The 13,227-nt window shown below is 41.6% G+C and overlaps 1 protein-coding gene across 8 annotated transcripts in view; it reads left to right on the forward strand.

The window, feature by feature from the left end:
• The first annotated feature begins 10,114 nt into the window (after positions 1–10,114).
• Positions 10,115–13,227, forward strand: part of grin1a (glutamate receptor, ionotropic, N-methyl D-aspartate 1a) — a 33,693-nt gene continuing 30,580 nt past the window's right edge. The window contains exon 1 of one of the 8 annotated variants that reach the window (XM_079364029.1): positions 10,115–10,980. In XM_079364029.1, coding sequence (XP_079220155.1) covers positions 10,732–10,980 — 249 coding nt within the window. In that variant the 5' untranslated portion in view covers positions 10,115–10,731. The remainder of the gene's footprint in view (positions 10,981–13,227) is intronic. The other 7 variants (XM_079364022.1, XM_079364023.1, XM_079364024.1 and 4 more) reach the window with 7 other exon arrangements.

A 13,227-nucleotide genomic window follows, 5' to 3' on the forward strand; every position in this document is an offset into this window, starting at 1 on the left:
CAGTGGCACTTCTCTGAGGCTCAGATTATGGCTCCTTATTTGTTAATGTGCTCATCTTATCTATGGTGGGAGAGGTCTGGTACACCTCTGTTACAGAGAGGCATGACATCTACAGAAGTGCTGCAACATGCTTACATCGAGCTGTTGAAAACGAGGATGGAAACGTTCCTACATTCGAGAAAAAAATAACTTGCTAGTTACAGAAATGACTGTCAGAGTTTTTTTACTCAACAAGGGAACAGAGAAGTATGAAGACGTGTGAGACTCAGGCATACAGCCGCTGCTTCAGCTCAAACATCAGGACAGCCATGACGAGATTCTCAAAGCAGACACGCAAACAGCGACAGATGGGCCTGACCGAATGACATCTGTTCCACAAGAGCTGGAATTGGCTGGCACGGCTCAGGCCTGCTGCAGTGGAAGTGTCAGGTGCCTTGTGCAGCAACAGCAGTCGACACGAAAGCACCATCTGCAGAGAGCTGTCCTGCGCTTGCATGGATAGATCACTGTGTCCCCTCAGTCAAGTATTTTCACACTCTGAACCAACACTGCAGGGCCGAGGAAAGCGAGGGTGCCCCGCCAGACTGCAATGTCCCTTCTGAAGGCTGACTGCCCTGATTCTCAATGAGAGCACAGAAGACTGTCGGAGGAGTTGTGCAGTAGCCTTAATAAGGCGCCTTGACATAAATCCTTGCCCTTCATTTTAAGGCCATGTTGTGATAAACGCTTGATATGGATCAAAAGTAATCCAGACTTGCAAATCCCTCTTTTGTTATTCAACGTCAGTGGATGCATCTTACTGAAGAGAAGTCCAATGTGACTTTTAGAAGTCACATTGGATTTGATCAACCTGAATTAGCTTAAACATGTTTCTAGATTACCTTTCAATGCAACTTAATATCACAGTAGCCTATATGTTACTGGGAATATAAAAAAGTGGCAACTGTAAGCGAGTTCAGGCAGGTAACTTGTGCTGCCCAGCCTTCACATTTGACATTCATCATTCTTTACAATCACCTGGCAGAAAGAAACCTGACATCCTCTTTGGATGTCAGGTTTCTTCTTCTGCTTTGACATTGTGAGCACTGCTCCACACCAGGATTGCCCTTCTGCTTTTAACCCCACCACCTCCCCAAGCCCCCACATGCAGGCTCTGACTTTGAGTGTCTGTGGCTCAGTGTTAGAGTCTGCCGTCTCTACCAACTGGAGGATCAGGGCTTGGATCCAGAGCTCTTGCAGCCACATGTCTGATTGTTCTTGGTTGAGACGCTGAACCCTGAATTGCTCTCGAGTGGCATAGCCAACAAGTGTTTAAATAGATACAGTAAGAATGGGAAAAATTAGCACTAAAAAGCCCCTCACATGCAAAAGTCCTTATAGCGTTGAAAATACTCTCTCATCACCCTTGACATTTCTGGATGTAAAACATTCATGTTGAAGTGATGAGACTGTAGCCTAGACGCCAATTTCAAACTATGTTTAGCGACTGCAATAAACATTTGAAACCATTACAAACGTGATCTGTCTGACTAAACCGTCAAACAGGCGGCATTAGTCTACTTTGTGAATTATTATCAAAAGGGACAGAAAACCCTCTTCTACTTCATTTTAAAAACTTTTACAAATATGCATCCATACAGTCAGGGTCCTGCTAGTGTATTTGTAAAACCCAACCTTTTTTTACGTTAATCTGTGCTTTTTATCCATTTATGTGATTGGACAGTGGATAGAGGATGAGAGAGTGAGTCACAGGTTGGACATGAATCTGGGCCGCCCACTTTTAGATATTGTTCTATTTTTATTTTTTTTTAGATTTAGCAATACTATAGCCTAGTTTCTTTTATGTTTCAAGCTTTTATTGTCTACCAATACTTTGTTTTATTGCTTTAACCTTAACATAATGAACATTTTATTCCTAATCTTATGTCTACATTTACTTATTTATAGAAATGTTTAATCAAGTGAATATGACTATACAGATATATATTCATTTCAGGTCGTATTTAATGAATGTGTAAGGGTACACCCCTTACACCCTTTTGCCAAATGTAATGTTTTTATCATTTACAGTTTGTGAATCCTGAAATGTCTTTAAACAATTTTTTTTTTTTTTTAAGATTTGATCATTCATCTAAATTCAGACCATTTTGTTGGTACAGGCCCTCCCTGCATCATCCATACATTACTCTGCTCTGCAGAGACAGCTGGAGGCGCACATGCTGCGTCTATACTCTTCCTGCTTCGTCAGATGAGTGAGACTGATGCATCTACACTCCCTCTGCTTCTCCATCATGTGGCTCCTCCTGGTGGGCTGCTTTTTTCAGTGATCGTCTCGGTCATAATGCTGTCCATGCTTCTCAGTTGTATCTATCCTTAAAGACGATCAATTCAGTGATTCTGGTTGTCTGTAGCTGCAAAATGATTTAAAATAAACCAATTTCTGTCCTTATAATGTTTTTAACCAAAGAGTCTTATAAACTTAAAATCTCTTTTATTATGAAGCTCTGACCAAGACAGCACAGGTTACAGACACAAACGAGAGCAGCAGGAATCACATCCGGAGAGAGACTAAATCCAGCTCAAATAGGCCATTTGCACCCTAAAGTTAATTGGACCTTTACCTGGGTCTTCAATTTTAATGCCATGACATACGAGGGAAAGCTACAAACACCTGCAATTTTAACACATTGAACAGCTTTATTATTTACAGGTTTTCCTCTCTGATGATTTCTGTTTTGTCCAAGCACATCTATTATGTTTATTAACATAATTTATTTTCATTCATTTCATATGACCTGATTATTCCAGTCATGTTTTAAGTCACTTATTCTTTAATTAGCATAGTTTTACTTTGAAAATAGATCATATGAAAATTGGCAAATAGTTTCATTTTGCAGGCGCACGTTAAAAAAGATTTTATTTTTGCGAACGTATTGAAAGAAGAGTATTCACCTCTGTGAGATTAATCCTACAACAATTTTAGTATAAGGAATAAAGAGAAAGGATCCAGTCTCTTATCAGTCACCCACCAGCTGATGTGTTTCCCCCTGTGATGCCTCTTGCAGCTCTGAATCTGTGGATTAACGGAGGTTTGACTTTGGATCAGAACTCATCCTATCTATCTTTGCGTCGTATTGACCTACTTCTCATCTTGACAGCTCAGATGCTCTCTGACGTTACTGCTGCTTATTCTTAGTAACAAACACCCGACTTGATCTCCTTTCATAGAGCACTTACGGACTTGGCCCTACAATTTAATCCTTTATAACCACGTCATTCATTCTCAAAGTAAGTAGAAATAAAGAAATAGACAAAAGTTGAAAGTGGAGCTACTATGTCTTTCTTCCTTTGTGTTTGTGGCACTTGCAAGAGTTAAGACTGTAGTTACTGTAAAGAGATGTAACAGACTTTCTTTATGCTTTGTGTGTTTTAATGCAGTTCACGAAGAAACATTCTACAGTATTTTCAGCTTGCATGTGTCCTGATCATAGACTGTTTTAAAACAAACTGGTTTAAGACATCACTGGTTTAGGCAAGGGTGTTTTGTTGTTTGATGGTGGTTAGGTTACCATGTTGGAAATACTCTCTGAATTGAATATTCAATCAACCAATATACGTTTTTTGACGTTGCCATGACGGCGATCGCTATGCTGGAAATCCTGTCTCAGCCTAAACAGTCAAACTAATGACATGCTGAGAGCTGAAGCTGAGGAGTGTTTCACCGCGCTCAGCAGTCAGTCATGTCAGCTACGTACCTTTTTGTGACTATTAAAGAAATGTAAACTCGGGTTAATGATCAACTGAGGTGTGTGAATGGTTGCAAACATTGCGAATCCTTTTTGTGCAATCAGTGAAGGTCTCTCCTTTAGCCCGCTAAGGATGCAGAACAATGTCACTCCCAAATTGGCCTCACATTTGAGGCTCATTTTTTTAATGCAACATTGGATTTGTTGAGATTCAAAAATATCTATAAATGTAATAAGTAACCACGTGCAAGTTTTATATACAGGTCAGAAGTTAAACAAAAGAATATATAAATCAGCAAACCATAAAACATGACACAACAGATGTTTGTTACAGGTTGTGTATTAGAATCTGATTGGTTTAACAGACAAAGAGTAAAGGCCTCTAATCAGCTGATCACCTGAGCAGGAGACAGAGGAAGAATGAGAGAGAGAGAGAGAGAAGGGAGTGAGTGTGACATGAATGAATGATGACTAATGAATGATTGTATGAATGAATATGAAACAGTCTTCCTGCTTGAACTCATGCTGAGCTTCATTTGTCAAACTCGGATTGCTCTGAACAAAGTATAAAAATGGAAAATGTACAAATTGTGCCTCAAACACACTGATGCATCATGTGGAAAATCTTAAAAGACAACGTCTTTAAGACTATATGTGCACACTTAACGTCTTTATTCCTTGTACCAGTGGTTCTAGTTGGAGATCGAGTGCTATCACTCTCCTGACTCACTGGACTTTGTCAATTACTGAAACATGAATTTGTAGCTGACAGGCCTCTCGACTGTGAAACCAACAATTGATCCATATTGATCAGGCCAGCAGCCCCCAATAAGGCTTTGCAGCACATCGGGAACAAGCTGGAATCGAAAAACCAGAAGGATAGTTGTGTTTTCCACACCATGAATACTTCAGCTGTGCATCGGGACCAGCAAGCGAGCGAGCACAGCGGAGGGCTCGCACTTCCATTATTTATACGAAGACTTTACACTACATGAGAAACACATCAGAGAGACAGACATCCATCTGTAGATGTCTCATTGAGGCAATCCATTTGCAAGGCTTCATCAACTGAGTTGTCACATCACGAGAGCATGACCTGTTTCTGCTCCCTGCTTAAATCCGATAATGAGGACAACATGACAGAGAAGTGGAGACAGACCAAACATGGACATTGACTTCATGATAACTGCAACACCAACTGACCCACACTAATTTACGGAACAATTCTTACCACCAACACAAGTTCAGAACAAATGTGTTCACATGACACAGAGATTAACAGGAGGAGCTGCAGACACGCAGTTTGCAGACCAAACCGCTGCTGCCATGCCAAGTGATCAAACATGTAGGAGTTCAAGTGCAACATGTCCTGGCTGTTCTCCTCTTCTGTCTTGCTGCATTTTTCATACAAGATTTAGACAACATTTAAAGGCATTTCACTAGCAAAAACACAACCTGAAGCATTTTAGATATTAAATGATAGATCATGTAAACGATGTGACACATGAATATATTGTAATGATTATGATGGAGGAGGATGCTGTTAGTTGGCTGGTCTTGAAGGATGGACTGACTGCAGGGCAGAGGAAGACTCAGGATGGGGGTTCAGTCTCAAATGTAATTCTGCCTGAGCTGATCACAGCCCAGACCGTGCCTAGAATTAGACGATATAAAGGCAACAGGAAGGAGGGGGAATAAATGAGAGGAAGGGAAAGGAGGGAGGATTGAAGAACTGAGACAAACAGGGTGGAGCAGGATGGCTCAGTATTGTCAAGTGATTGAAGGTGGTTTTGGCGTAGTCCTGCTCCCAAACCTAAGTTAATGCATTAACTTCATTTGTCATCAGAGCCACCCTGGACCTCTTTTTGTTTGCCTATACTGTACTCTGCAGAGGACTTTCTTTACTCAAGCAATGAACACAACGACTGAATAAATAAACACCTAACATGTTTCTTCAGTAATATTCTCATGGCATCATTATGAGATACCTGAAGAGTCTGTACGCTTGCTTTCTTGGAGGTGTAAAGTACATATAAAGGTATACAACATAGAGAAGTATATATTTTTAGTCCATCTGCACGGACACTGTGTGAAGGAATATTTGCTGGCACACCACACTTATATCTCACAGCACAGACTTTAAATATCATCTGTCGTCTGAACTGTGATGAAATGTCTGAGGTGTTTAAGCCTGGCAAAGACGGAACGATTATTTCCAGACAATATGAATTTAAGGAGTTTTAACCTGTTCTCCTTTAGCTCCTCTTTAGTTTTGCTATCCAGGGAACATTTTTTAAATGTTGGTTTTGTTTTTCACATTGTTTAGAGCAACAATAAAACATGTAGTCAGGAGTTACTGGAAAACAGTACAAAACCAAAAGATCCCCTGCATACAGTTTAGTTCTTAAGAGTGTAACACACGATGCACCCAGTTTTTCAGATCATGGCTCATCAGATTAGGGGTCTGTGAAATTTGATGTGCATGTCTGTTTTGCGAGCTATGGGTAGAGAGTCGCTCTTTATGGGTAAAGTCAGAGCTGTGTATGGCGCTGGGTAAAGTAAAGCACATTTCATACAAGCACTGCCTCTGAATTTGTATACATCCTCATGTTTTTTTTCTCAATTTTAAAGCATGTATATTTGCAATGAAGTGTAAGAATTGAAAGGACTTTGAAACTGTCTATGCGTATGAAATGTGCTTTCTGAATAAATCGTCCTTGACTTGTCTGTAAAGACATTATCCAGCCAGCGAAAACATACATTCACATGAAAACGTCCCTCTTGTATCCTAGGAGAGGACTGTGTGGGTGGTGTGTATGAGTCTACATTACTTCTATGTGGGCGGACGCCTCTAAGTGCGAACACAAAGTGTGTCTGTGTGTGTGTGTGCCTTTGTGTGTAAATGTGAGATTTAAAAGCCTGTGATGATCTTTGTGTTGTATACAGTCTTGTGTGTTTGTCTCACGGAGTCTCTATAGGACTCTTGTGTTGTGTTGCTTATTATATAACGGCTGCAGAACAGATTGGACAGGCTTTATTCGTGTGCGTGTGTTTGTGTGTGGATGAGTAGGCTGCAGAAACAGCAGAGGAGGGCTTTGTAACCTCATTTATTAAGAGGCCACCACACTGTCAGACCTTCCTTATAAGTGACGAGTTAACAAACTAGCTGTAGGGGAAACCACAAGGTGCCCTCTTTAACCCTTTCATTTTTTAGTTTTTCTCTCTGGTTTGATGACGGGAGGGGAATGTGTCCTCTGGTCCTCGCAGCTTGAGTTTTGGAGGCAGTGTGTTTTTAAGTGGCATTGTGTATTAAAATCCTGGAACTATCTAGCCTCAGGTTCTCCTTACAAAATCCTTTGTAATTTTATGTTCCAGACATTTTTGCCTTAGTACTGTTATATAACGGATATTAGAAATGTCATTTTTCCTTTTAAATATTGTTGTGTTGGCTTCAGGCAAGTTTTCTTCCTCTTCTCCTGTCCTTTTTATTATTCATTTTGAGAGTAGGTTTGGAAACAACTATGCTTTTACAATAAAAACAGGAGGCAAGCACATTTCAGGACAAAAAACATGATGAAATAAATCATGTTACTTGCCAAAAAAGCACTAGGTAAACAAGTGATGAGTCAGGTAATAAGTTACAATAGATGAGGTAACATACACTCATTAGCTGCATTTTCAGATGCAGCTAATGAGCTGCAGGTGACACCAATTTGTTCCAAGCTAGCAGACAGGAAGGAGAACAGTAGAAAGTGAGAAAATTTAAACCATAGACAGTTCAAAATAGCATTTCTACCTTGACATCACACACTGGCTTTGTGATCGTCTTTTTGGGAAACTCTAATTTGATGTTTTTTTTTACTTTTGTATTGTTTTTCTTGAGCCAAAAGATACCATATTTGGACAACAGGGTGGTGTTGAAAATCAGCTATGGGTAAGCTCATTCCATGTTATACAGCCATTAATTCATTAGCTGGCTGATAAGCCAATGAAGCATTTTGTTTTCCACAGAACATGATTCTATTTGTGGTGGTAAATGACCAACACATTTTTTTAATCAGCACTAAAGAGGCAAAGAGAGCTTAAGAGTTTGTAGAGCAGGGAGACTCGACACTTGCTTAAAGATACCTCTGAATGGATTGCTAGTGCCAGCATAGACTGTATATAAACATGGATGTTTAACATCCATTGGTTTCTGAAGCAGACTTTTGAAGCCCATTGGTGGCAGTCGCCATTTTAAATGCTGTCTCAAACAAACTTTCAGCCAAGCTGAAGCTGAGGTGGTCCTCCTGACAAACAGCTACAACAAGCCTGTCTGTCAGTCAGATCAGCCACATCCCTAATTATGAATAACCCTCTATTAGCTGAATCTCAAAAGAGCCATAAAAGGTAAAGCAAATAACTATAAACTGTAGTCAAAACCTACAGTTGTTGCACTCGTGAGCAAGAGAGTATTTAGAAATGTGTATTTTGTATCACGTGTATATAATCAATCCCAATAAAGAGGGAGCTGAACGTCAGTTCCCTCATCAAGAAGCAGACTGCAGATTATGTACTTCCTGTGGCAGCTGAAGAACACAACAACCTGCCAAAGACCATGATGGTGCACTTCTACACTGCCATCATCAAGTCCATCTTCTTCTCCTCCGTGACAGTCTGGTGCGCTGCAGCCACAGCAAAAGACAAATGCAGCAACGTATCATCTGCTCTGTAGAGAAGGTGATTTGACGCAATCTACCACCTCTCCATGACCTGTACAGCTCCAGGACCCTGAGGCACGCAGGTAAGATCATGGCCGACCCCTCTCACCCTGCACATGGACCCTCCCCTCTGGTAAGAGGCCACAAGAACAGTTTCTGTCAGCCTCATGAACAATGTCCCTGCCCTCCTCTCTAACCCCACATAACACAGACTCACATCAGCCCCACAGTCAGAGAACATCACTGTGAAGGCACTGTGTGTTACATTAACGCCCACTGAACATAATTTATTGATTTACATGCACTCTGTGTGGAGATTAACATACATCATAAGATTTTTCATTCTCAATTGCACAGATCCTTTATTGTACTTTTGTTTGTACATTTTTAAATTGTATGTTATGTTATATAATTCCATTCATATCTTATCGTTTAACTTTTTTGCTTTTTGCTATATTTTATGCTTTAGGTCCTTTGTTTATTGTTGCACCATACATCTAGGCAAAATTCCTTGTGTAAATGTACTTGGCAATAAAAAAACGATTCAGATTTTTTTAACACAGAGCCAGCAGCAGCTGCTGATGAATGATGATTTTTCCAGCCTTGTGATTAATTTATCAGCTCACTGCTACACAGAGAGACAGCACAGTGTTTTGTGATTCATAATTCACAACACTGTTGGGTGATTTCATCCTGGCCTCATTTTCAAAACACCTTTTTCCAATGGTGGAAAATGTTGACATTTATGCTAGAAATAAACAGAAGCACTACAAATACCCTTGGGGCAAAATATTCTAGTACTTGACTATCAATAATTGAAATGAGATGATAAATGGCTTTTAAACTGTCTCACACAAAAAATCCTCTTTTATCTCTTTATTTTGATCTTCGTGTCCGTTTTGTTAAAGTGAGTTGTGTCTTACTTTGATGAATGAACCCGCAGTTAGCTCGCCAGAAAATATTTCCTCCCTGAAAAGATCCGTTTGTGTGTGCGCGCGCGCGCATACGTGTATTGTGAAAAGATCTTGTTTCCTAGGTAACCAGGAGTTTCATTTGGCTCATAGCTGCAGGGATGCTCCAAACATTTACTTGAACAAAAAACGAGGGGTCAGAGATTATAAAACATCCAAACCTCAATGTGTACGCACGCGCACGTGTATGCGCTCACGGGCGCGTAAACAGAAACACCATACAGGCGGGTTCTGCTTTTGCTTAAGTATGACGGCTGGAGAGACATATGACATTGACATACTGCGTGATTAATGAGCTGTCCTAGAAGCTATACAACCCATCAGACGCTCTCTCCTCTTTGAAAGGAAATAACTCATATCAGAGCGCGTGTCCATGTCCCAGATCTGAACCCCGAAACCAACAAGCACCAGCGCCCCCTCAATCTGATCTGGTGCAATCAGGCTGTTTGAGGGCAAATCTCACAAATCAAGTGTGTGGTTCCATTTACTTATCTGGCACGCATCAATAAGCATAGTATTCTGAATAAATTTAGCAGATCATTCAGAATATTCATGCCCTGCAGGTATGCAAAAATAACGTTGCATGTGCACACCTCTTGCCTTTCATGTCCTGTTAAGGCTTACATGGTGATCGAGCGTATTCTGAGTAAGTGCGCACATATATTTTTCATACGATCAGATTTTACTCCAGCATCATCATCCTCATCCTCATCATCATCATCATCGCCACCAACAGCAGCAGCAGCAGCAGCAAGCCAACGCGCAAAACCAAGAGTAGGAGCCGATACGGCGGGAGCGCGCACTACCACCACCACTACCACAGCGCGCATGCACAGCTGTCAGCACCAAGGACAGCAGCAGCTCAGCCCAGAGCGTCCAACCAGCGACGCATCGGTGTGATCAGTCCGCACTGAGCGCACGGAGCAACGGCTGCACTTAACGGTACAAAACCCTGAGAGGAAGACGCGTGGAAGCTTGGAATATGATTTGACTCGTTGTTTAGAGCCCAGAGGAGGTGGGAGCAAATGTGCGAAGGAGAGCAAAAAAAAGCTTGACAATGCCTTTTGGAGGACCCCAGTTGACTGCCACTAATATAATCATGCACATTCCTCCGCATTGCACATAAAGCCTCCCATTTTCTCTGCTCCTTCCCTTTTTGGCCTCCCTCGCCCGCTCACACCGCCCACCTGGATCGTGTCTGCAGTCGCGCATTCATCGGGCTGAGCCGTGCCGCTGTACAGAAGCAGCTCGCGCCGACCCGCCACCGGAGAGAAAAGCGACCGGGTTGTACTGTGCTGTTGGGTGGTCCACACGATGCGTCTGTTTCTGTTTGCGGTCCTCTTCTCGTGCTCCTGCGCGCGGGCCGGCTGCGAGCCGAAAATCGTCAACATCGGGGCCGTCTTGAGCCAAAAGAGGTATGAGCAGGTCTTTAAAGATGCCGTGACCCAGGCCAACCAGGTCTACGGCAGGGACAAATTCAAGCTGACCGCGATCTCCGTAACGCACAAACCAAACGCTATCCAGATGGCTCTGTCCGTGTGCGAGGACCTCATATCAAGTCAGGTAGGTTTGCTGCCACCTCTGCAAATAACTGTTCTGTTAATCTGTGATATAGCCCATAACTTAGGCTACATGTGATCTAAACACCTCAACCTTACTGTGAAACCAGTGTGCTGACAGATGTTTTGAAGGACAAAAGCTATGTTCGGTATAGAAAGTTGGTGCTGTCAGGAATTTTTAATACATTAAGTTTGTTCTCTCACCTAAGGGCCATGGGTGTGAAGATAAGTTTGTGACTGGATCATTGTCAGCCTTTAACTCCAAATCCATTTTGAGCAGATTTGTATTTATCCAAAGCCTCATGTTAGCACACAAACTGTTTTAACACGGACATATGAACAGATGCAAACAAATCAGCCCAAACACTCCAAGGCATGTGTTTTCCACTTTTGCATCCATGTAAATAACCCAAAATATAGTTGACCCTGTATACTTGGTGACCTCCCTACAGACTCAACTGCTTTACAGACATCCGAAAATAGGCTTCAGTTTGAGGCATATCTCGGATGAGAAGGCATCTGTGGGCTGAATTTCAGGCCACACAGCTGCAGATCTACTGAGCTGCACAGGAACCAGTCAGGAGTGAAAATGTGCGATATGTCATTTGCAATTAACAACTTGGCTTTCACTATTTGTGTGTGTGTGTGTGTGTGTGTGTGTGTGTGTGTGTGTGTGTGTGCGCGCGCGCGCGCGTGTGCGTGTGTGTAAGTGCTGCATGAAAACATTTTGGCTGTTACGGCTGCAGACAGTTTGGGTCTCTGCGTGTTGTCCTGCAGGGGTGGATCACTCACTCAGCTGAAGTCTGTGTGACATGAGGCAAGAATAACAACTGTTTGAGAGTCCAGCTTTTAAAAGTGCTTTAATGCTGGTTTTGTGGCTGTTAAACAAGCCGAAACATGTATATATGTTCTGCACATCAACCCAACAAAACATATTCTATAAGTAATGCATGAGGACCGTATGTTCCTCTAAGAGATGTTAAAACATTGAAATGCTTTGACCATCCACTCGTGATGCTCAACATGGCTTTTCAAAAATATTATGTCATAGCATGTTGAGGCGTGAAGTCCTCTCACTCCTCTTTCTCCCACACACATAATTGAGCTTCATGGAAGAAAAAAAACACCCACTGCTTCAGAGTGGCTTTCATGTCCTTGTCCTATGCTTGTATAATGATTCTAATTGATACAGGCTTGCAGAACAGTACTCTCGCAATCAGTCCCCCTTCTTATGTTCGCCCGTGTAATCTACAATTAGGCTGTACAGATCAAACCAACAATGGTGCATTTCTCCACACAAGCAAACATCTCTTGGAACTAAGAAAGAATCCCACCTAATATAGAATGAAGCTGTACATTTTCAGATGAGACTGGCTTGTAGGCAGTGATGGGTACTGAGAGGGAAAGTGCGTGGCAGATGGACGAGTAGATGCCTGGGAGCAGTCTTTGGAAGATAGACCCCATTTCTGACCCAACCATACGGACTGTTCACATCCAATAATCTATGCTTGCACAGCTCTGTCAGCTTTATTCCTCCTCCTTCACATCTCCAAGGCATTTTCCAAGGCTGAGCTCAGATATTCTTTCTCTACTGGAGTAGCTGGCCGGCTTAATGAGCGGATAAGACTTAGCCAAACAACCCCAAATTAATATTATTCTGTGAGCCCACACAGTGAGGCCATTTTGTACAAAAGGAACGATTTCTTTGGTCATCTTTTTGTCGTTGTCATAGATGAGTTTGTGCCCAACTGTAATTTATGTAAATGTTCTGTTCAAAAATGTTATTTTTAACCTGTTATACAACATTTTAGGGCAGCAGTCAAAACCAATAAAAGAGGATTAGACTGTAATTCAGCACAAGTGAAATGTATCTTAAGGTAGAAAAACTATGTTTGAACCAAGATTGGACTACAGAGCAGGCAAAGGAAGAAACCAGGTTTTATTGGCCTGAAATGCCCTAGATTCAGAGTAAGAGTCAGTTTATTCATTTTATTAACTCTAAATAATTAAAACTACTCCTTCATTCAGGACTAATATAAAGACCCTTTCTTTAAGGCTTGGGTAGTCAGCTCTGAAACCTTTCGAAAAAGCTTTTCATAGTACCCAACAGGAGAAACATCAAAGCCCTCACCCTGACAGAAATGAATAGCTCTCCCTCAATCATGGTGCAGGAAATATCCACAAGACGGCATTGGTGAAATAGGCAAAGCATTTTTGTCATTGTTAATTGAATGAAATGTCCTTTCTTTGT

The sequence above is a fragment of the Symphodus melops genome, assembly GCF_947650265.1.
Source record: "Symphodus melops genome assembly, chromosome: 16".
NCBI classification, from domain to species: Eukaryota; Metazoa; Chordata; class Actinopteri; order Labriformes; family Labridae; genus Symphodus; species Symphodus melops.